This window comes from Myotis myotis, unplaced genomic scaffold, assembly GCF_014108235.1.
Source record: "Myotis myotis isolate mMyoMyo1 unplaced genomic scaffold, mMyoMyo1.p scaffold_m19_p_3, whole genome shotgun sequence".
Lineage (NCBI taxonomy): Eukaryota > Metazoa > Chordata > Mammalia > Chiroptera > Vespertilionidae > Myotis > Myotis myotis.
The window spans coordinates 190,386,516-190,411,741 of record NW_023416335.1 but is presented as its reverse complement, the minus strand read 5'-3'; the positions used below and the strand labels follow the sequence as shown (position 1 = coordinate 190,411,741).

The 25,226-nt window shown below is 36.5% G+C and overlaps 1 protein-coding gene across 3 annotated transcripts; it reads left to right on the top strand.

The window, feature by feature from the left end:
• The first annotated feature begins 2,002 nt into the window (after positions 1-2,002).
• Positions 2,003-23,938, top strand: LOC118652014 (natural killer cells antigen CD94-like). Of its 3 annotated transcripts, none has more exons than XM_036301795.1 (7): positions 2,003-2,103; positions 7,203-7,307; positions 8,565-8,657; positions 8,803-8,868; positions 10,321-10,472; positions 18,776-18,879; positions 19,471-20,498. In XM_036301795.1, the coding sequence occupies exons 2-7, from the start codon at positions 7,301-7,303 to the stop codon at positions 19,589-19,591; spliced, it is 543 nt and encodes a 180-aa protein (XP_036157688.1). In that variant the 5' UTR covers positions 2,003-2,103; positions 7,203-7,300; the 3' UTR covers positions 19,592-20,498. The 3 variants fall into 3 exon arrangements, 2 of the variants coding, with proteins under 2 accessions (XP_036157688.1, XP_036157687.1); XR_004966404.1 differs by lacking the exon at positions 2,003-2,103 and adding an exon at positions 23,803-23,938 and having other exon boundaries at positions 7,176-7,307; positions 19,471-19,644; XM_036301794.1 differs by lacking the exon at positions 2,003-2,103 and having other exon boundaries at positions 7,176-7,307.
• Positions 23,939-25,226: the final 1,288 nt, after the last annotated feature.

Genomic DNA, 25,226 nt, shown 5'->3' with positions numbered 1-25,226 from the left:
TCACACACATATAAACACACAAACAGCAGAAGGAGGTAGCAAGATAAAATCTCCCCCTCTTCTCAAATCTAACTTCAAAGAAATCCAAATAAATTCTAAAAAGGATCAGCAACCTTGCTGTCAATATCTTTTTCACATGAATTATTTTATATCTGAAAGCATCATAAAATTCACAAATTGATATTAGTGTTTATAAATAGATATTTAAAAATTAAAGTATAATTCATTGAAACCAGGAGACATGAAAACAGGGAAACCAAAAATAAAGCATATAACTAAAAGCTTGCTAAGATGTAAAAAAGCCACTCTTATATAACATTATGGTGACAACTTGGTTTAATTATCCACATCTGTGTTTTTACCTCCATAAGACAATCCAGCAATACCTAATCAAATGTGTATGCATTGACATAGGTATATTGCTGGACATATGTAACTGTCATATAATATACATTTAATACAAGCATGTCAAACTCACAGCCGGTGGGCTGCATGCAGCCCACAATAAAAATTTTTGCGGCCCAGCCAATATAACAGTACGTAAGAAACGTTTTAATAAGAATTTCATAACTTAATTTTTACAATATCCTCTTATACATAATTACTAATAACTACAACATTTACTAATGACTGATTACTATAATTGTGTTGCATTCATTTCCCTTACACACCTTACATGCAGGCACACCATTTCTCTCCACTAATACTAGCAGAGAATATTTTAGCAGCTGATTGCCATGTCATTAATCTTGGACTGACTTGTTTGGTGAGTGCAACAAGAAATATTTCGCTTTTGGAGAACAAGAAAAATAGGTTTATTTCTGTCACGCTTATTAATTTGTAGCTATTCAGTGTCTGGTAAGTGTATGTTCAAGAAAAATATTAATTTTTATTAAAATGTTCTATTATTTTATGTTAGCAATTACTCATTTATTTCAGCCTTTTGTATTCAGCATGTCTCTATCGAAATATACCTACATTTCTATGAAAATTGAAGCTTTTATTTTTTTGCAGCCCACATAAACTTAAACCTTGTTTATTTGGCCTATGTTAGCCTTTGAGTTTGACATGCTTGATCTAATAAACCATCTGTGGTTATGGAGCCAGCGGTCATGGATTGCAAGAGGGATGTCCGATTGCTGGCAGTTGGACATCCCCAAAGGGGTGCTAGACAGGAGAGGGTGTAGGCCGGGCTGAGGGACCCCCGGCCCATGCATGAATTTTGTGCACTGGGTCTCTAGTATATAAATAAACAAGTACTAAAAATTACCAAGATAAAGGAGGCAAAATGATATATTCCCTTAGAATTATGTTAAACATATCCCTAAATATTTTTCTATAGAGGTAGACAACCTTAGTGATGCTCAGCTCAGCCACTGCTAGCTACTTAACTTTAATCACATTTCCTCTATAATATTCTGTGTCTTCAACTATGAAATTTAAGAAACAATAGTATTAATAACATAGGTTATGAAGATTAAAATATCCAACACAACACTGGTATATAGTAATCCCCCCAAAATTGTCTTCCTGTTTCATACATAATGATGGAGTATAATAAATTATAGACTACTTTTCTACTAAATAATGAGAAAACATAAAATTTGAACAATAATCCTTTATGATTCTTTTTTTCTCAGATTTATTTCAGGATGCGGGAACTTGGTAATGTGTGAATTTGATTGACACTCACCAGATAAGAGTTACGTACAAAAATTAAAAGGTGAGTTTTCTGGACTGAAAGATTTTTACTGATCTGAATAACCTGCTTCTTGGGTACTGATGCGACTTACTCTTCCTACAGAATCCTTTTACTTCCCTTGTTTCTTCTTCTTTATGCCCAAATTTCATCAACAGATGCTGACCCTTGAGCTTTACACTGTAGCTATTTTTGCATACAGGCCAAGAAAGGGGCTCAGTGCCACTTTAAGGATATTTAGTAAAAATAGTTGAGCTTTAAAGTTCAAGGAGTGACCAAGTTGTCACAGTTTGAGAGTGAGAACCCAACGGCCTACCCAACAGCTCACCACAGAGACACTGTTTCCAGCTACATGAGGATTGACAAGCCGCAGCTGCAGCCAGCCAGCTCTTTGCAGCTCCGAGGTGAGATGTCTACACCTAAGTCTCACATGCTGGGACTTATTATATAGGAGATGAGCTCTAGGGCCAAAATTAAGAAATTTTGAAACAAATTGTACGTTTTCTTCACTCTGGTTTTATAAACTTCTCCTTACCCGAAACCAGTGATGTTCAACCTGTGTGCCACAAGACTTTTAAAAACGTGCAATACCTGACTATTAGGGTGCACTGACCTCTTTTCCCTTAGATTGTCAAATGAAAAAAATGACAACAGTCAACACAACAGTTTTCTGATGTGAATGAATCAAAATGATACCTATTTTTTTTGTCAGATTGCCAAAAAATATATTTTTTGGCGTGCCACAGAATTTTAGTAATTAGTTTGTGTGTGCCACGAGATGAAAAAGGTTGAAAATCTCTGCCCTAAACAATCTGAGAATGCCAGTGCTTTTTCCAAAATGTGCATCACCAATTAGATCACCCTTATTCGATGCTTCTTTTTCTGTGTAGACATTTCATTTTATAAAGTAGCTATTAGGCAGAGTCAAGTGCTGAGAAAGATCTAAATTCATCCAAAACTTTCACATTTGATTCTGATTAAACCGTTCTTGAACTGCAGTCAGAATTGGTGCTGCTTTTGTTTTATTTCTTGTTTGTCTGCTTTTTTTTTTTTTTTTTTTTTTATGGAAAGCAGTTCTCTTGGTACATTTCATGCTTTTTGTGTGATGTCTCTGGTCAATATCCATGCGTGAATTTGTAAATGTCAGTTAAAATTGCAACTGTGAAATGCTACTATACTTGTAAAACAAACAATGCAGTATCTAAATCCCATATTATAGTTGCAAAGATATTGGGTAACATGTCAGAGATCAATTAAGATAATGTGTTGCAAAGGAAATGAAAATAAGCACCTAGCAATAGCAAATATTTCCTTACTTGACTAGAGCTGCAAGGTGATTCTCTCTATTCCTTAGAGAGCCATAAAGAAAAATCCTAATCAAGAAAAGGCCCATCCGTGGAACTGAATGACCAATAAGACACTGGTTACTCAATTTAAGAGAATGTCAGGATTTTTGTTTCTAGGACAAGGATATTCAGATGTGGGAGACATGTAAGGATTTCCTGTTGCTAGGTATACCTTTGTCATCTGCAAATTAAAGTATTGCACATAAGAGAATTTCTGTGCATTAATACATTTCTTTGTCAGTAAAATAGTGAAATGCCAAAATACTTCACTAGGATTAAATGTACTGATACACTTAATGTGTGCTCATGTACTTAATAAGGTATTTACATTAAGCACTACAATAGGCATGTAATGATGTACTCAATAAAGGTTAAAATTCTCCTCTATGGAACCAACTCAATAAAATGAAAGTTGGTAAACACAGAAAAAGTTTCGTTATATATCTTGCCTTTTCCTTAACAACCATACTTCTGAGTAACAAAATAATTGTTGGTAATTATTTTCTAGAATATAAAAACAGAGTTCATGTGGCAGTGGTTACAATAATTTAAAAGCAAATGGGTGCTTATAAAAATGGTAAAATCTGAATAAAGCCTGTGAATTAATGTCAATGTCTTGGGTTTGATAACATACTCTAAGTAAGATATCATGATTGGAGAAGACTAAGTGAAAGGTACAAGGTAGCTCTCTCTGCTGCATTATTTCTGTAACTTTCTGTCAATCTTCATTCATTTCCAAACAAAAAGTGAAAAAAGAGGTTAATAGGAGAAAGTATGTTTAAATGTATTGTGTTTATCTTATTGTAACAAACATTACACAAATACATTTTAAACCACTTTTATTGTTACAGATTAAATTTGTGTCCCTACTTGAAATATAAATAAAACATATTTTTAAAATTTCTGATTTTATTGTATTTTATTAAATATAATTTGAACCTTTTGCTTTGAAACCATGTTCACACAGTGATTGCTTCCAGATTTTCCCCAAAGAAACATAATCTATACCCTTGTTACTTTAATTCATCACTTTTTACTTTTTCTTGGGTATTTTTGCTTATAAATCTCAGTAAAGGAGTCACTCATTTGTCCTTTTCCCTCCTGATTAATCCAGAAAACACTTTTTCTAAACATCATGTGTCATACAAAACTCACTTTTATGATAATGTTATACAGATATATTAAAAAGACTTGGAGAGAGATATTTTTTTAAATCCCTTCTGAAGATATTTTTCCATTTATTTTTAGAGAGAGTGGAAGAGAGAAATATCAATGTGAGAGAAACGCATCAATTTGTTGCCTCCTGCATGCACCCTGACCAGGGCCCAGGCCAGGGGGGAGCCTGCAACCGAGGTACATGTCCTTGACCAGAATTGAACCTAGGACCCTTTGGTCTGCAGGCCAACGCTCTATCCACTGAGCTAAAAAGGCTAGGGCTTGGAGAAATATTCTTATTTTACATGTAATTGTATATTTCAAGCACTAAAATCAGTCATAAGAAAGATAAAATACTACCATTTGTGACAACATGGATGGATCTTGAGAATAACATGTTAAGTGAAATTAGTCAGATAGAAAAAGTCAAGAAACAAAGGATTTCACCCTTATGTGGAACATAAAACTGAAAGTAACAAGTGAAAAAACGAAAAACGCAAACTAAAATTCATAGACATAAATAACAGTGTTGTGGTTACCAGAGGGAAAGGGTTTGAGGAGGTAGTAAAGGGGATCAGAGGAATTTTAACTTGGGGTGATAAACACCATATGATATACAGATTCTGTATCATAGGATTTTACTCTTGAAATCTACATAATTTTATTTACCAATGTCACTCCAATAAATTTAATTAAAAGTAAAATTGAATAGACTTCAAGTAGACAAAGGATCACTTTTAAATTACCTTTCTTAGCTTGAATTTGCATAAAATGTGGATGAAGAATTTTCATGCTTACAACCTCAGGCAAGAATTAAAATTTTAGCAATTTCATGGTTCAGTGACAGCATCTTTATGCACACAATGCAAATTAAACAGATGGAAAACTTAACTCATGGAAACTAAAATCACATTCCTTGTTTTTTGTTTTGTTTGTTTTTTGGTTGTTGAGTAGCCCATCTCTTACAATGAGTTTCATATATGCTACTACTATAATGCTTGAAATAAAAATTATAAACAACAAGAAACTTATATGAGAGTCTGCTTCATTTGATGGTAAATATTAGATTGCATTTCTAGATATTTAATTACAGAGCAAGGTCTCTATTATTTTTTAAAAAATCTTAATTGTTGTAATTATTATATACTAGAGGACTGGTGTACAGAATTTGTGCACTTGGAGGGGGTCCCTCAGCCCAGCCTGCATGCTCTTGCAGTCTGGGACCTCTTGGGGGGATGTCCGACTGCTGACTTTGGCAGGCCTAAGCTGTCAGTCAGACATTTTTAGCGCTGCCACAGAGCCAGGAGAGGCTCCTGCCACCGCCACTGCATTCGCCACTGCCCTTGCCAGCCGTGAGCCCAGCTTCTGGCTGAGCAGCACTCCCCCTGTGGGAGTGCACTGACCAGAGGTCAGCTTCTGCATTGGGCATCTGCCCCTGGTGGTCAGTGTGCATCATAGTGACTGGTCATTCAGCAGTTCAGTCGATTTGCATATTAGCCTTTTATTATATAGGACCCTGATTGATCCTTTTTAGCCTGCCCCCACCCTCCTCCCCAGGCCTTTACCACACTATTATCTGTGTCCATGTTTGGCTGATCTCTTCTCAGCCACCCACCCACCCACCCACTCTCAAAAGTCTCTACTCTTCAGATTTTTATTCACCCATTTGTCCCACATTTGAATTTCCCACTAATAACGTTATTCTTCTGAAGAGAAAAACTTGTAAACTGAGCTATCAGTATGCTATCTGAGTGAGAGAACCCAGTAAAAATATAATACTTAAATACAGTACAAATAAGGGTAATAAAGCAGCTGCAGTTCAAAGAACTTGAATGGAACTGAACAATGGAGAGTTAAATGTTGAAAAAAGCTTTGGGGCTCACCTGAATGAGCCACTGAAGGGTGGGCATAGACCAACAGAGGCTGTTGCAGAACATAGGTGTGTGTGTGTGTGTGTGTGTGTGTGTGTGTGCGTGCACGCGCGCACGCGAGCATGGATGGAACAGTAATGGAAAATCACTCTGGTTCTACCTTTTTGACCTTCACCTTCCATACGTGGGTTAATGAGGCAGGGATCAGAAGCACACAATGAGAGATGGAAATAGCAACCACTCTGTGCTAAAGAAAAGAAATCAAAACCTCAAAACATAGACACAGAGGGATAGGTCTGACTTGAAATACATTGCATGTGTGCTCTGGAGAAAGATAGTCAAACTTAATGACCTTGGTCATGTCTTTAGTTCTGCCTTCATTTTCTCATCAGAAAAATAAGTATGTTTATGTATCTTTATTATTAAGCAATATTCAGAAACAAATGTGCTAATATATGCCAAGTAATTGAATCTGTGTTCAACACAGGTAAATTATAAATGTTTATCATTATTTAAAGGAGAAAATTCTTTTTTTTTTTTATTGCTTAAAGTAATACAAAGGGTATTACATATGTGTCCATTTCTCCCCCCCCCCCCCCGCCCTAGACAGTCCCCTAGCCTCCCCTATCCCCCAGTGTGTTATGTCCATTGGTTATGCTTATATACATGCATACAAGTCCTTTGGTTGATCTCTTACCCCCCTCCCTCCTGCCCCCCAACCCTCCCCGGCCTTCCCGCTGCAGTTTGACAATCTGTTTGAGGCAGCTCTGCCTCTGTATCTATTATTGTTCAAAAGTTTATAATGGTCTCTATTATCCATAAATGAGTGAGATCATGTGGTATTTTTTAAAGGAGAAAATTCTTGTGGCACTTTATTATACTAAGCAAATTTTCCTTTGGTTTGCCCATCTTTTTTTCCCATTTTCCCCATATTTTTAAAAGATGATCCCTGTTCAAACGTTAAAAAAATCTTTTACTTTTTTTTCCTTCTGATTGTCAGAGAATTTGCATTACACAAGTGTAGTGACAATTTCCTGTATTGTGGTTTCCGGAACACCAAGAATATCACTAAAATACACAATTTTTTTTCTTTTCCTTTTCCTTTTGAATTTCTTCATACACAACTTTCAGGTTCTGAGCCTTCAGCTCAATTCTGTGATTCAACACCGTTCTTCTTAAACAAACAAACATCGTGACTTATCTGTGTCCACACTGGAACAACATTTCTCATGGCAGGTATGTCAGCCTGAATGAAAAATTTAGAAGTAAATATAAATGGAAACCATGTCTTGTGGGTATAGCTCATTTCAGGGCATGCTGTAAGAAAATAATATGGAAAATGTTAGGCTTCCCGTGTATCAGCCTTTCCCATTTAATTTTACTTCTCTGACTCTTCATTCTGTAACTTGGAAATGATTTTGTGAAGCTTTCCCAACAGGTTTAAAAAGTGACTAATGGCAGGGAAAGCTCTAAATTCTAAATGAGAACTGAATTTTCCTGGTTAAATTATGAGCAACATTTTCTAGTAAAATAGAGAATGCCAAAAATTTAAGATACAGTGCTTACAAGTGCTGTTTTAAAACTTTGCCATTTGGGTTGTGAAGTCCAAACACCAACCAGATTGACAGTTTGACACATTGGTCTGTTGTTAATGACAACATTTTAGGAGTGTGCTGATGTTAATGCAGAATCTCCTAATGTTGAATTGTTGTAGGGAAAATGGTTATAAGCAAGGAATATGAGGTATTAGGTAATATAATGTTCTTGTAAAAAATTGTTGCTTATGCATCATAATCCAATGTGATATAAACCCAGCTCCCCATGTATTGAACATGCTTTGATCCAGATACTCCAATGTCTTTTCTTCCCTGTCAAATCTCTACAAATCTAGGAGCACCTGACCTTTCTCAGAGTAGTCTCAAAAGGACACGCTCCCAAGTATGTTGTGACAATGACAGAATATATAAAATAAAGATTATGGTCCTAGACAAACTTTCGTTTGATTTCTGACTTGGGTACTTGCTAGTTTTGATATCTTGAGAAAATAATATTAATAATAAGTTCTAAATTTTCTCATCTACCTAATGGGAATCATACTACTATCTTGTGATTTTTTGTTGAGAAAATTTAAGTTAATGTTTGTTTTGTAAGCCCATAAAACAGAGCTGGGTGCCTGTTCATTTCTTCTTACTCCAGATCTCTGGGCTTCTTCGCCAAATTAAAAATAAATGTTGAATCCACTTTCTGAGAAAGAGCTGGTAAAGAAGAAAAGATATGGGTAACCTTCCTAAAGAATAAAGTACATCATGTAAATTATTTACTTTTGGGTGGAATTCTCAATGGGATGTCTTCATTTTTCAATGTTTCATTGGCAAGATAGTTGGGTTTTCAAATCGAATAAATTTTTGGATTCCCTCTCTAGTTTCTGCATATAAGCACTTTAGCTTCTGTGTTTGTTATTAAACTCATCACTCTACCTCCCTTTCTCTACAGCTTTTCAGAGCACTCCGTGGAGGTTGATTTCTGGGGTCTTAGGAGTAACGTGCCTTGTGCTGATGGCTACTTTGGGAATTGTGTTGAAAAATGGTAAGCTTTTCTAGGCAAGTAGATATAAAGACCAAGACTGGAATGAAGCCATTCAATAAGAAATATTTCATTTTACTAATGTATGATATTGTTCTATTTTACAAACCTGTACCTAATTAAGTAAATTTCTAATTATTTCTCACAGCACTTACTAAACAAAGTATTCAGCCAACACCATCTCCAGGACCCACCACCATGGAACCTCAGAAAGGTAGGTTCCATAATTTGGAAAATATTAGTTTTGATAGAGCATGAAATAGTTTCTTGTTTTTCTCGCACAGAAGTGTGATGGAATATTACACTTAGTAAAATAGAAGTTTATCTGCTAATTGTAGAATAGTCTCATTTCTTTGTTCTCTAATGTAAGAATTATTAAATTATTAGTACATTGAATGTGCATCATTTATATATTTAAGTAATAAGGAAAATATTGGCCTGAAATGACATGGTTTTCCTGTATGAGTGCTAATATTTAAATAACAAATCAAAAAAAATTATAGTACATATTACAGCTAATCCTTATTATCTACCAGTGTTTGCTCATAACTTATATTTATATATCCCTTTAGCTTTGCTTCAATTCTTACATGACTCAGAATATAGTGCAGAGATTTCTATAAATCTGAACCTACTTTTACATTGTAAGCCAACTCTGAGTCCAATTTTTTTAATGCATTTTTCCAAATTCTCTCCAAGTTGTCTCATCATCTTCTATGATCAAATAGTACTTTATTTATCTTTTTCTTCTTGAGGTATTTTCCAGCTTTATTGCGATATAATTGATATATAACATTGTACTAGTATAAGTTTAAAATATACAATGTGTTGATATTGATACACTTATATATTATAATATGATGATGACTCTAGCTCTAGCTAATACCTCCATCATATCACATAATTGCATTTCCTTTTTGTCCTGAGGACATTTAACATCTACCCTTTAGCAACTTACAAGTGTACAATACAGTATTGTTAAATAATCCCAATGTTATTCCGTGGACCCTCAGAACACTGACCTTCTAACTGGAAGTTTATTTCCAACTTCTCTCCATTTACCCCCATCCCCTCCCCATGTAATGACCATTCTACTCTATAATTTGAGCACCATTCACTTGGCAAAGATTTGAGTACATACCATGTATCATTACACCTATCGCTGAGGATAAAATGTTCAAGGCACTATTACCAGTTAACTGTATGATTGGTCTTCAAACTAATTGCTTTATTTATCTTCAATTTGAAGATAAAATATCTAAAATATATATTATAATTCTCCCAATGTACCATATTTATTTCTGACTCAGGAAATATGTTAAAATGTCTTTCTCCCATAAATATCTCTTCCATCTAATTAATCCTATCTAGACAGCAGAGCTCAACTTTGGGGTCACTTCCTACACTCTACTATAGGATATTTTAACATACTGAATTTCTTATGTATATTTACCCAAACTAGCATTAAATATGATTAATAACAGATTGGTAATTCTGATGCTATCTCTAGAATATAATGCCCATGATTCATTCACATGACTATCCTCTAAAGTAGTCTCTCAAAAATATTTGTAGAAAAAAATAAAATGATTTTTGAATGAGTAAATAGTGCTTAAAAAAATTGAATCTCCAATGTCATCAGTCAAGTTTTATTTTTTTCTTTTAGGCTCTGGCGGCTATTTTTGCCAAGAAAAGTGGATTGGGTACCAATGCAAATGTTACTTCATTTCCAATGAAAAAAAAACTTGGGCAGAAAGTAGAAATTTCTGTGCTTCTCAGAATTCCAGTCTACTTCAGTTGAAAAACAAAGACGATCTGGCATGTGTTTCATTTTGTTTTTTTATATTGTCTTTGGCTTAGGATAACATATTATCTAAATAAGCTGATTACTTTGATTCAAGCCTTCTCAGATAGTAAATGGATGGTTATATTTGACCTAATAATGACTTATTAATTTTTTATTCCTTAGAACAATCATTATAAAACCAACACAAAATTTCTCAAAAATTTATATTATAGGAATAAAAATTAAGATAGATGCCAGATAAAGTACAAGAAGCATTTTAGAGAGAAATCAAAGAAGAAATGGTCATTTTTATTCAAAGAACCAATTAAGCAAGTTTTCAATTTTTAGTTTTAATTGAACATATAATTTTTGTAATTATATAGCCGTTGCGATTATTCTGGGATATAAGAAGGAATGAATATGAGAGCATGATTATAATAGTTATCCAACTCTTAAGACAAGTGAAATAGTTCTTCAGTTGCATGAGGAACTTGTGGGGAGTATAGGACGAAAAGGTTCTATCTGACAAATTATTCCTCAAGATGCTTTTGACTTGGGATCAAATTTTATGGTTGATCGTTTGTGAAGGAACTGTTCCATGAAAATCTAACCCCTTTATAAAGTTTTCCATTCATTCAAGAATTGAGATTTGTGATATTTTCTTTCTCCGTGAATGAATGGACCTCATATTCGAGAACATTATGAGACATGACCATACTTACTGTTCTAGACTTTTTTTTATTATTATTAGTTAAGGTATTACAAATGTGTCCTCATCCCCCCCTTTAACCCCCAACCTCCCCCTCCCCCACCCCACCCCCGCCCCGCACACTCATGCTCCCATCCCCCTGTTGTCCATGTCCATTGGTTTGGCTTATATACATGTATACAAGTCCTTCGGTTGATCTCTTCCCCTTACCCCCGCCCTCCCCTACTTTCCTTCTGGGGATTGATAGCCCGATCGCTGTTTCTCAGTCTTTGGGTCTGTCCCTTTTCATCAGTCTATGTTCTCCATAATCCACAAATGAGTGAGATCATGTGGTATTTATCTTTCTCTGACTGGCTTATTTCACTTAGCATAACGCTCTCCAGTTCCATCCATGCTGTTGCAAAAGGCAAGAGTTCCTTTTTTTTTTTTTTTTTACCGCAGCATAGTATTCCATTGTGTAGATGTACCACAGTTTTCTAATCCATTCATCTGCTGATGGGCACTTAGGCTGTTTCCAAATCTTAGCTATGGTGAATTGTGCTGCTATGAACATAGGAGTGCATATATCCTTTCTGATTGGCTTTTCTGGTTTCTTGGGATATATTCCTAGTAGTGGGATCACTGGGTCAAATGAGAGTTCCATTTTTAGTTTTTTGAGGTAGCTCCATACTGTTCTCCACAGTGGCTGCACCAGTCTGCATTCCCACCAGCAGTGCAGAAGAGTTCCTTTTTCTCCACATCCTCTCCAACACTTGTTGTTTGTTGATTTGTTGATGATAGCCATTCTGACAGGTGTGAGATGATAACGCATTGTCGTTTTGATTTGCATCTCTCGTATAATTAGTGACTTTGAGCATGTTTTCATATGTCTTTCGGCCTTCTGTATGTCCTCTTTCAAAAAGTGTCTATCTAGGTCCGTTGCCCATTTTTTTATTGGATTGTTTATCTTCCTTTTGTTAAGTTTCATGAGATCCCTGTAAATGTTGGAAATTAAACCCTTATCGGTGGTATCATTGGCAAATATGTTCTCCCATGTGTGGGTCTTCTTGTTGTTTTGTTGATGGTTTCCTTTGCTGTGCAAAAGCTTTTTATTTTGATGTAGTCCCATTTGTTTATTTTCTCTTTAGTTTCCATTGCCCTAGGAGCATTATCAGAGAAGAAATTCCTTGGGCATATGTTTGCGATTTCGCTGCCTGTGGATTCCTTTAGTATTTTTATGGTTTCCTGTCTTATGTTTAAGTCTTTTATCCATTTTGAGTTTATTTTTGTGTATGGTGTGAGTTGGTGGTCTAGTTTCATCTTTTTGCATGTATCTGTCCAATTTTCCCAACACCATTTATTGAAGAGACTGTCTTGACTCCATTGTATGCTCTTGCCTCCTTTGTCGAATATTAATTGGGCATAGTGGTTTGGGTCGATTTCTGGGGTCCCTATTCTATTCCATTGATCTATATGTCTGTTCTTGTGCCAGTACCAAGCTGTTTTAAGAACAGTGGCTTTGTAATACAGTTTGATATCTGGTATTGAGATCCCACCTACTTTGTTCTTTCTCAGGATCACTGCAGCTATTCGGGGTCTTTTTTTATTCCAGATGAATTTTTGGAACGTTTGTTCTAGATTTGTGAAATATGCTGTTGGTAATTTAATGGGGATTGCATTGAATCTATAAATTGCTTTGGGTAGTATGGACATTTTGATGATGTTGATTTTACCAATCCATGAACACGGTATATTCTTCCATCTGTTTATGTCTTCCTCTATCTCTTTTTTCAGTGTCCTGTAGTTTTTGGCATATAAGTCTTTTACCTCCTTAGTTAAGTTTATTCCTAGGTATTTTAATTTTTTTTGTGCAATGGTAAATGGGATTGCTTCTATAGTTTCACTTTCTGTAAGTTCACTATTGGTGTAAAGAAATGCCATGGATTTCTTAGCATTAATTTTGTATCCTGCTACATTGCCGAATTCATTTATTAAGTCTAATAATTTTTTGATGGAGTCTTTAGGGTTCTGTATGTACAGTATCATGTCATCTGCAAATAAGGACAGTTTTACTTCTTCTTTTCCAATCTGGATGCCTTTTATTTCTTCTTCTTGTCTGATTGCAATGGCTAGTACTTCCAGTACTATGTTGAACAGGAGTGGTGAGAGGGGGCATCCCTGTCTTGTTCCTGTTTTTAGGGGGAATGGTTTTAGTTTTTGCCCATTGAGTATGATGTTGGCTGTGGGTTTGTCATATATGGCTTTTATTATGTTGAGGTATGATCCCTCAATTCCTATCTTGCTGAGAGTTTTTATCAAGAAAGGGTGTTGGATTTTGTCAAATGCTTTTTCCGCATCAATTGATATGACTATGTGGTTTTTTTCTCTCAATTTGTTTATGTGATGTATCACATTTATTGATTTGCGGATATTGTACCATCCTTGCATCCCTGGGATAAATCCTACTTGGTCATGGTGTATAATCTTTTTGATGTACTGCTGGATCCGATTTGCTAGGATTTTGTTGAGGATTTTGGCATCTATGTTCATGAGGGATATTGGCGTATAATTCTCTTTCATTGTATTGTCTTTATCTGGTTTTGGGATTAGGGTGATGTTGGCTTCATAGAATGAGCTGGGAAGTGTTCCTTCTTCTTGGATCTTTTTTTTTTTTTTTAAATATATTTTATTGATTTTTTACAGAGAGGAAGGGAGAGAGATAGAGAGTGAGAAACATCGATGAGAGAGAAACACCGATCAGCTGCCTCCTGCACATCCCCCACTGGGGATGTGCCCGCAACCCAGGTACATGCCCTTGACCGGAATCGAACCTGGGACCCCTCAGTCTGCAGGCCGACGCTCTATCCACTGAGCCGAACTGGTTTCAGCCCTCTTGGATCTTTTGACATAGTCTGAGGAGGATAGGTTTTAGGTCTTCCTTGATTGTTTGGTAAAACTCCCCTGTGAAGCCATCTGGCCCCGGGCTTTTGTTTGCTGGAAGCTTTTTGATTACTGCTTCGATTTCCTCCATAGTTATTGGCCTATTGAGATTTTTAGATTCTTCCTGGTTAAGTTTTGGAAGGTTGTATTTTTCTAGGAATATGTCCATTTCCTCCAGGTTGTCTAGTGTGTTGGAGTAGAGTTGGTCATAGTATTTTCTAACAATCCTTTGTATTTCTATGGGGTCTGTTGTTATTTCTCCTCTTTCATATCTGATTTTGTGTATTTGGGTCCTCTCTCTTTGTTTCTTGGTGAGCCTGGCTAGAGGTGTATCAATCTTGTTTATCCTTTCAAAGAACCAGCTCTTGGTTTTGTTGATCTTTTGTATTGTTTTTTTTGGTCTCTATGTCATTTATCTCCACTCTGATCTTTGTTATTTCCTTCCTTCTGTTTACAGTGGGCTTTTTTTGTTGCTCTCTTTCTAACTCTTTGAGTTGTAGAGTTAGGTCATTTATTCTCATTGTTTCTTGTTTCTTGCAGTAGGCTTGTAGAGCTTTCCTCTCAAGACTGCTTTTGCTGTGTCCCATAGGTTTTGGATTGTTGTGTTTTCATTGTCATTTGTTGCCATGATGTTTTTTATTTCTTCTTTGATCTCACTGGTAACCCAGTCGTTGTTTAATAGCATGCTATTTAGTCTCCATGTGTTTGATTTTTCTGGATTGTTTTTGTTGTAGTTGATTTCCAGTTTTATGCCTTTGTGGTTTGAGAAGATGCTTGATATGATTTCAATTTTCTTGAATTTGAAGAGACTTTGTCTGTGACCCAATATATGGTCTATCTTTGAAGATGACAAATGTGCACTTGAGGAGAATGTATATTCTGTGGCTTTGGGGTGAAATGTTCTGAAGATGTCAATTAATACCGTCTGATCTAGTGAGTCATTTAGGATTGATGTTTCTTTGCTGAGTTTCTGTTTAGAGGATTTGTCCAGTGGTGATAATGGGGTGTTAAGGTCCCCTACTATGATTGTATTGCTGTCAATCTCTCCCTTGATCTTCTCCAGAAGATTTCTTACGTATTTGGGTGCTCCTATATTGGGTGCATATATATTTACCAGAGTTATTTCTTCTTGTTGGACTGCTCCCTTTAGTATTATGAAGTGGCCTTCTTTATCTCTTTTTATGTCCTTCAGTTTGAGATCTAATTTGTCAGATATAAGTATTGCTACCCCGGCTTTTTTTTCACTTCCATTGGCCTGAAAAACCTTTTTCCATCCCTTCACCATCAGTCTGTGTGCGTCTCTTTTTCTGAGGTGGGTTTCCTGTAGACAGCAGATATATGGGTCATGTTTTCTAATCCACTCATTTACCCTATGCCTTTTGACTGGGGAATTTAATCCTTTTACATTTAAAGTTATTATTGATAGAAACTTGTTAGTCGCCATTTTTGTTCTTTACCGCTGCGTTCCTTCTTTGTTTCCTATTTTTTCTGTTTACAGCAGACCCTTTAGCATTTCTTGCATTGCTGGCTTGGTTGTAATAAACTCCCGTAGACCGTTTTTGTCTGTGAAGCTCCTGATTTGACCCTCAATTTTGATTGATAGCCTCACTGGGTACAGTATTCTTGGATTCAGACCCTTCCTTTGCATGACTTTGTATATTTCATTCCATTCCCTTCTTGCCTGATGTGTTTCTGTTGAGAAATTGGTCGCTACTCTGATGGGGGATCCTTTGTAGGTAACTTTCTTTCTCTCTCTGGCTGCTTTTAAGATTCTTGCTTTGTCGTTGGTGTTTTCCAATTTAATTATTATGTGCCTTGGCGTCGGTCTTTTCGGGTTCATTTTGTTTGGGACTCTGTGAGCTTCTTGGATTTGTGTGAGTTTTTTCTTCCCTATATCAGGGAAATTTTCTGTTACTATTTTTTCAAACAAGTTTTCTATTCCTTGCTCAGTTTCCTCTCCATCTGGCACCCCTATTATTCGGATGTTTTTTCGTTTAGCATTGTCCCAGAGTTCTCTTAGGCTCTCCTCCTGCTTTTTAATTTTTTTTTCTAGAAGCTGTTCTGTTTGGGTATTTTTTTCTACCTTGTCTTCTAGCTCGCTGATGCAGTCCTCTGCTTCTTCTAGTCTACTGTTGATGCTTTCTATTGAGTTCTTTATAGCAGTGATGTCATTTTTCATTTCTTCTTGGTTTCTCTTCATTTCCTCTTGGTTCTTCTTCATTTCCTCTTGGTTCCTACATATATTGTTGAATTTGTCTTCCATTTTTTTCATCCACCTTATGGCCATTTCTCTGAATTCTTTCTCTGACAGGTTGCTTGCCTCCATTGCCTCCATTTCGTTTACTTCCTTTTCTGATGATGCCTGTTTTTCTTTCATATGTGGGTTGGTTCTTTGTTTCACCATGATCTCTCTTCTCCAGGTGTTTCGTTATGTAGTTCTCTCTCTGCTGCATTGATTTAAAGGCACAAAATACAACACAACAAGGCACAACGTACAAGGCACTGAGCAAAATGTATTCACGATATTAATAACTCCAAATAAAGGTGACCACCGTAGCGAAGAGAATTAGGGGATAAAGAAGAAAAAAGAGAAAAAGATTAAAGAGAAAAAGAAAAAACAAAAAGGAGTGCTGAAATGAGATTGGGAAAAGGGAGAGAAGAAAAAAACAAACAGACAAAAAATAAAAAATAAAAAAAATAAGAGGGGAAGAGGCTATTTGTATGGGGAGAAAACTCTAAGAGAACCGCAACTAATCTCAATGAATTCCAGCAGCAGATCCCTGGAGATTAATGCAAACTACAAACAACCACTAATATCAAGCAAGGCAAGGGAAAACAGAAGCACAAAAATAACCAGAGATAGAAAAAATAAGCAAAACAGAAAAATGAAAATGAAAAGCAAAACAATCTCCCAAACAAGCATAAAAAAACCTAATATACTCAAAATCAAGCAAACACTGGCAAAACAACAGAGAGAGAGAGAAAAAAATTGGATAGTGAAGAAAGATAAGAGAGAGGTGTATATGGATTTAGAGCAAGGGATTGGAAATTAGATATATAAGTAGGGTGAAATTTAGACAGTGGGTAAAAAGAAGGAATAGGGAAAATCTAAAGCAGGAATAGGGTAAGAGAAACAGGACAGCAAAAGGGGAAAAGTGAGGAAGAGAGTTTTGGCTTAAGGGTAAATGTGAGATAGAGAGAAATGATGCTAAAGGAATGATGAAAACAGAGTGTAGAACACTAATCCCAAAATAAAATAAAGAAAAATAAAAAAAATAAAAAATAAAATGACACTTGAAAAAATGGTAAAATGATAGCAATAATACTGGTTAAAAATGTGGTAATTAAAAAGGTAAAATCAAGTGATGAAAAAAAAAACAAAAAATAATAAAATAGGTTCTTAATGAAATGGTGAAAAAAGAATTAAAAAAAAATATAAAAATATGCAGTAGTGAAGGTGCTTCAGATCTTCTACTCTTCTTTTTGGCACGCCTTAGTCCTGCCAGGCATTCAGGAGAGTGTTGAATTTCCCTGCGATACACTGTCCCTCCGTGCCCTAAACCACAGTCCTGATTTTAAGGCAGGTTGTATTTGTTTACCAGACTACCTTTATTTGTGATCACAGAAGAGACAGTTCGTGGCTCTGCCTCTGGGTGGCAGTGTGTCTGGATTGACCTCCAAGGTTATAAGTCCTCTCTATCAGTAGGGTTTTTTCCCCTCTATGGTACTTGAAACTGATTTGGGAAAGTCCACTGCCCAGAGCTGGTTCTTTTAATGGTTACTGCCCGCTCTGTTTCCCAGGCTCCCCAAAAAGAACTTTCCCCTACAGGCTGTGCGAATGACCCCAACTGGGGAATCCTATGCACTGGGTTTAATAATCAAATGCACAGATCTAAGGGGAACTGTAACAAGAGCCTGATACTCTGTGTGAATTCGCAAGCCTCCACCTTCCAAGTCTGTGCACAGTCTCCGCGCGCCCACTCGCCCCTGGCACCAAGCAGCCGGGACACTGGCAAAGTCCAAGGCTGCTTTTTTACATCCAGTCCAGCTATGGGCTTATTTTTAGCATTCCCTTCTGCCAGCAGCCCTGTGGGGCCCCTCCCCACTCACAGGTCACGCTGGTCCCAATGGCCGCGGACTCTGTGGGGCGCAGATTTCGCCTCGCGCCTGCGAGCTCAGCCCTCCCTCCAACCCGAACTGCAAACTGCACCTTTAGGGGAAGTCTAACCTTTCCGTGAGAAGAAGCAGTGCTCATCTGAGTTCACACAGTCACGCTGCTTGAGATCCCCTGTTTCCAGGTTAGAAGCTGATCTCTGGACGCTGGCAACAGCTACCCAAGATGGCGCAGTCTCCGCTGCTTAGCTGGCGCACCGAGAGAGGTTTCAGCCACAGTCTCCAACCGTCCTTTTGTTTCTGGGGGTTCTCGGTCTTTCCCAGCTTCAGACAGTCTCTCAGCTGAAAATCCTCTGCCTATTCGGGCTGTATGTTACCCGTTTCAGCTGCTCACCCTTATCTGCTCCAGGACAGGGCACAGGACACGTCCGTTTATACCTCCGCCATTTTCTCCCTGTTCTAGACTTTTAAAATGATTTCAGTTTGATTGATTTAGAGTCTGGATATGATTCTGGACACTAACTTTCTTGAAAGTACTTTATTTGTAGAGTAGAGTCAAATTAGATTAATATATTTGTCTCTGTTTCAAAGCAGCAGTTTATACAATACAGTAGACGTTTTTACTGGATTGGAATCTCTTACTCTGACCAACATCATGCCTGGTTGTGGGAGGATGGCTCTGCTTTCTCCAAAGATCTGTAAGTTTCTGATGGTCAAGCCTTTCCTGTTCTTTATGGGTTTATCCTTAGTACTCAGAGAATATAAATTCCAGGAACACTGTAGCTAGGATAAACCTTTTTGGAGCATGAGAATACAGAAAAGAGATTAGGTACAAGAGAACAACAGTTTTACCCTTATCTAGAACATCCAAGTAAATGTTCAAGTGACATGAAGTTACTGGACTGTGGACCATAAAATAGGTTTTGACTTTTCTTTTTACCTTTGTACCAGAACTTGTATGAGCAGATAATTAGCAACAACATAAGAGATAAAAAGCTGCCCTCTCACACATAAACTGTCCAAGAAAAGCAGGATAGCCATTCTTTTTTTTTTTTTTCTGGTGGGACCCAATATTTTCAGCTTCCTCCCATGTTTTATATAATCTGAGTTTATTTTCTGTATATTGTAATCTTGGAATATTGCTTCCACTCACAAACATGATATTTGTAGCATCATACAACGACACTTTTATGTTCTGATTTGTCTTCCTAATTAGCAAATATATCTTTTATTTCAGATAGGACATTTTCATTTTCTTTTTCTATATAACATTTTATTTTTCATTACAGATTTGCATTCACTGAACGTGTAAATGCAGGAAACTGCATGATGTATAACTCACCCAATACTGTTTTGCAAGAACACTGCACAGATGAAAATTATTATATCTGTAAAAAACAGCATATTTAGGTGTTGCTTAGGGCAGAAGGGTGGGAAATGAAGGTCCAGTATTACTAAGAATGGTAAGTCTACCTCTTGCATCAATACTAATTATCTATTTCTGAGATCTGTAAAATTTTTCATATTACATCTTATCATGCAATTTTCATATATTTGAAAACATGTGTTTTAAAATTGATGAAATGCATGCATTGTATAAATAAAATTATAAAACCTCAGGTAAATAATTTTATAAATATTTTGATTTAGTGCATATGGTCAATATTGTCATGTATACATCCTGGTAAATTTTCTCTGCAGAAATTTAAATAAAACAATTTACATTAAATAATATACACCAACATCATCTCAGACCTTTGTGTGGAGTACTATATTGGGAACTCCCATCTTCATCTCATGTTTCTGGTAGTTCTTCCTGGATACCTACACTTCTACATGTGTTAATGTACAGTTGAAAGTGCCATATAAGTTTCCTCAGGTGTATCTTCCAGCTCCAGAGAGGCACACATTTGTGTTTTCTCTTGATGCTCCTGAGTTCTGTAAGAAGATTTTACGTCTTTGGTCAAATATGTGATTCCTGTTTGATTGCTTTCAGAATTTGCAAGGGTAAAGTGACTCCAAGTCCTGATCACATACGTTAATAATACCTCTTTCTTTACTTCACTCTTTCTTATCAACCAATAAAAGATTTTCACATGCATTGAAGATCTTAATCTCTAACCAATCCCAAGAAACTTTTTGTAAAAGTTATGTGTAAAATATGAACAGTTCCCCCTTTTTTTTGTGGAAGAGGAAGTGAACCATTTTATAGAGGGGTTTCCGAATGTGTCATAGAAGGGCTAGGAACACAATGAGGTCCAAGTCCTGAGATCTGGATGAAGTTTTTACAGTCTTACTGATTTCAGAATCCAATTTCCTTTCTTTTTGGTTAATTGTTGTATAGACATATTTAGAAATTTTTATTGACATGTCTATGTATTTATTAATTTTATATTTCAATTAAATAATAATAATTAAGAACTCAAATTGATTTTTAATATATGATGAGCCAGGAAGAAGAAAGAATCTTTTATTTGTCATTATATAAATATAATAAGACTAAAAGCTGAACTATTGACTTTCATGTATAAAGATTTACTTAGGAAAAATACACTTAAGTTATATTATGAAAAAACAACAACACAGGACAGACTAAAACATTTTTCAAATGTTTAACTGGAACTAAGTGAACACACATTGTTCTTCCTGGATATTTTATGTTTTGGCTTTATTGTCCACATGATTTTCAAACAATACACTTTAAATTCAATTTAAAAAACAGTACAAATAAGATTATAATTAAATGAGTAGTTTTCTGTTCCAACTCTCCCATCTCCTTGTTCTCCTCCCATGAAGCAATTTCCTTTGGGATTCTTGTTTCTTTTGTTTGTTTTCTTGCTGAGAGTGATTTCCTCTGCAATGAACCAAGGATGTTCCATTTTCATAATTTCTATCCAGGATGAATGTCAACTGCTTTCATTTACCCACATCCAAATGTAGGTTCAAATTGCTAGTTGCACATCATCACCTATGACAGTGGTTCTCAACCTTCCTAATGCCGCGACCCTTTAATACAGTTCCTCATATTGTGGTGACCCCCAATTTCATTGTTACAAATTGAACATAATTAAAGCATAGTGATTAATCACAAAACAATATGTAATTATATATGTGTTTTCTGATGGTCTTAGGCTACCCCTGTGAAAGGGTCGTTCGACCCCCAAAGCGGTCGCGACCCACAGGTTGAGAACCGCTGACCTATGAGGTGTGCAGAGCCCAATCTGCCTTTTTTTCTGAGAGCTTGGGAACTTTCATCACAGTTGCAGGAGCAGTGAGGAAGCACAAGATGATAAATATGATAGATGATGTCTAATTGCAGAGATTAATCTATGTCAAAATTTGTCTCTACTGGGAGAAGAAAATTACTGTTGCCTCCCAATTATAGCTCTGAGGTTTTTCAGCTTCCATATAATTTCTGAGTATTCCAATGGAAAGTCCTGGATTGAATGGAGGATTCTTGTCACCCATGGCGTGTGTCTCTCTCACAGCATGGTCCCCTTATATTAGTCATACTCAGGCCTTCACCATGTGATCCATTTCATGTTTAATATTATTCCTTCCACTCTTCCCTGCATTCTGCTTTCCTTCATCCTGAAAGCATCTTTATAATCTTTGGGATGGGAGAGACTTCTTTTACATAAAGGTCTTTCTACTAAGTATTTTTTTTTCCCTCTGACATGAGATGTCTAATATAGTCTCTGGGGACAGACACTTTATTTTTTTCTTTTGTTCTCTATTTTTTTTTAATGGGATTATGCACATGGAAAGATTTAGTTGAGTGACTATCTCAGTGTTAGAAGTAAAACAAAGGGGAAAGGGTGAGGAAATGTCTAAGAAACACACAAAATAATATGGCAAAAGTCCGTGTAGACTTCCTTAATTTTATCCTGGAACCCTAAATATGTAACCCTGAGAGTATATACTACATGCTATGTGTTAGTTCATGACAACTTATGAGAAGTTTAGGAACTTGAAACAGTACATGTTTATTACCTGGTATTATCTTTGGATCAGGAATTGGGCATGGCTTAGTTGTTTCCTTATCTGTGGTTTCAGAAGCCTAGATTAGAACCAAGGTTTTCACCACCCTGCCTTCTCATTTGAAACTCAGCATTCTATTCCAAGCTCATTCAGGCTGTTGGCATAATTTAGTTCCTTGTGATTGTGAGACTGAGGCCCTCAGCTCCCAGAGGCCACTGCTCTCCATTGCCATTCTGAAAGCTGTGAGGAGGAAGTTTTTGAATTTTTTCTCTTTATATCCTCAAAGGATTTTATAAAAAATGAATCATAAATGTTTTTAGCTTTGTGGGCCAGTCTCTGTTGAAACTCTGCCATTGCAGTGCAAAAAGAAAACATAGATAGTATGTAAATGAATGGTTTAGCTGTGTTACAGGGAATTTTATTTAGAAAAATAAATGGTGGGACAAATTTGCTCCACAGGCCATAGTTTTCCAATTCATGTCAAGGTACGTGAAATGAGATTATATAGGCACCAACCCTACTCTCTACATTGCCTTGTCCTTTCTTAGGTCACATAGTAACAATTGTAAATGTATTTATAAGCTTTACAGGTCTCAAAGAGGTGTGTCTTATATTATCAGTCTTTGTTTATTATAAAGGTGAAAATCCATAAAGTGTGCATTATAGCCAAATGCTAGATGTTCACCATTGATTCCCACTTTCAAATTCACGTAACTTTGTATAAATTCCTTCTACATAGTCTCACAGTTGATATGTGTGACCAGTGAAAGATAGTAGAAATGATAGTATGCCGCTTCTGTGTCTCGTTCATAAAAGGTGGTGTGGCTTCTTGCCGGGAGCTGGTCCATGCTTGCTGTTTCAAGGGACCTGGCATATATGGCATACTGTTCTTAATATGTTTGCTCACCTTCTTGGCACTATGTGTTTTAACCAAGGTCTCTGAGAAAGGTTGTTTCCCCAGGTAGGGATTTTTCCCTGAAGTTAGGGAGGGAATAAAACCTCTTAACTAAGTGCCAGGCGGGTAATTAATCACTCTAACTACGAACAATCATGCTTAAGCTACATAATCTTTACTTCCTGGAATGGAGATAAGAAACGCCCTAACCTTTGAAATAGAGATTGATAGGATTGGAATCAACTGGTATAAATACAGATGTAAGAAGACAGAACGAGGAGAGACAGAACCTAGGCACAGAACCTACACAGAACGTTCTCTAGAGACAGAAGAACTTCGCTGGAGAGAACATGGCAAAAGTTCCTGGACAGAAACTGGCCTCAGAACCTAGAGACAGAACCTAGAGACAGAACATGGCAAAAGATCCTGGACTGAACCTGACTACAGAAATTGGCAAGAGAACCTGACTAGAACCTGGTAACTGAACCTGGCTGGAGAACCTGGACAGAACCTGGCTGGAGAACCTAGCGAGGGAACATGACTACAGAACCTGGCTGGAGATCCTAACCAGAACTTCTCTGGAGATCCAGACCAGAACTTGGCTGGAGATCCTGGCTAGGCTGCTGATCAACTGAAGACTGTCTCCGTGTCCTTCCTTCTTCGCTGACTCCGTCCACACCTTTGGGGACCCCTGGACCCGCTGGGGTTGGACCCCGGCAGCTTCTTCCTTCTTTTTCTCTTTCAGGTCACTTGATATGGGAATGCCAGCCATCATATCAGGAGCAGCCCTGTTGAAAAGACCATGTGACAAGGAGCTAAAACCTCTTTGTTGAACTGTACACTTGAAACTTATATGGTTTTGTTAACCAAGGTAACCCCAATAAATTCAATTTAAAAAGAAATATAGTTTATTTCTAGCAGCTATGTAATGAGTATGTCTTGCAAGCCAATTTTCCAGCTCTACTCAAGCCTTCAGATAACAGAGCCCCAACTATCTTGACATTCACCTAATGAGAAAACTTGAGTCACATCCATCCTGAGTTGTTCAAGGATTCCCAACCCTCAGAAAATATGTGATATAAAGTGTTTGTTCTTTGAAACTGATATTTGTTGGACTTAGTGGTAGACTCACTCATAAAGACCTATCTTAAAAAACAAAAGGAAACATACAAAAGCAAATAAAATATTACTGAAAGAAGTCAACAATTTCCCAAGGTTCATCCTCCTAGAAGTTTCATGCCTAAAAATTTCCTTTATATAGTCATTACTCTTCATTTTGTTTTCAGTAAAGTTGGTCCCATTCCAATATCCAAATTGGGCCCCAACTGATTAACATCCATCATTTGTCTTATTCATCAGCCACAGTAATTTACATCAAGCCTAGTTTTTGTCAAGAAGATGAAGATGAGTCCTTGGATGTCCTTTACAAGAACACAAGGAAGATAAGATAGACACAAAAGAGTTTATATTACATTGTTCTTATTATACAAACTTCAAAATCAGGCAAAACTAAACTATAGTTCACATTAGACGTGAAGATCATATGAAAGGTAAAGATGGTGGTATGTATGGAAAGAGAAATAAGATGATAACTGGAAATTTAAAGGAGGAAAGATCTTGGTGACCCTGGAAATTTTCTATTTCTTGACATGGGTTTTAGTTGCATGGGTTTTGAATCTGATGGTTATTAAACTTTATGTTTTTAATATATAAATTATATTTTATTCAAAAGGGTTAGAAGAGACAATGTTTGTTGGATATTTTATCTTAAATAGGTTTTGATATGAGGCAGGTCTGGTATCCATTTCTCACTTTATAGTAACCACAGTTGTATATTTCCAAGCCTAACACAATCTTGCTCAAACTTTAATTTTAATATGAGTCCTTTTTCTTCATTTCTTTCTGAGGATGTATCTCCTTGTTTGGTGACTCTGTTCCATTCCAGAGTGGACTGGGGACAGATTCAAGTATTACCTCCTTTCTAATGATACACAAATTTTAATCATTAGCTGGGTTCTCTGTGATTGCCAGAGTTCCAGTGTATTTCAGAGCAGAGATGAGTCAATATTTTCTCAAACCAAGTATCATAATATCACCTTTGGGGGCCATTGAAAAATATTTCAAAATTAAGCTGAACACATTTTTTTGGTTGTTGTTAATTCTAACCTG

What these genes read in the sequence shown, in the direction of transcription:
- LOC118652014 (XM_036301795.1), top strand. An exon ending in GGGAATTGTGTTGAAAAATG is followed by an intron (nt 8,658 to 8,802) that starts GTAAGCTTTTCT and finishes TATTTCTCACAG; the next exon opens with CACTTACTAAACAAAGTATT. An exon ending in TGAAAAACAAAGACGATCTG is followed by an intron (nt 10,473 to 18,775) that starts GCATGTGTTTCA and finishes GTTTCAAAGCAG; the next exon opens with CAGTTTATACAATACAGTAG.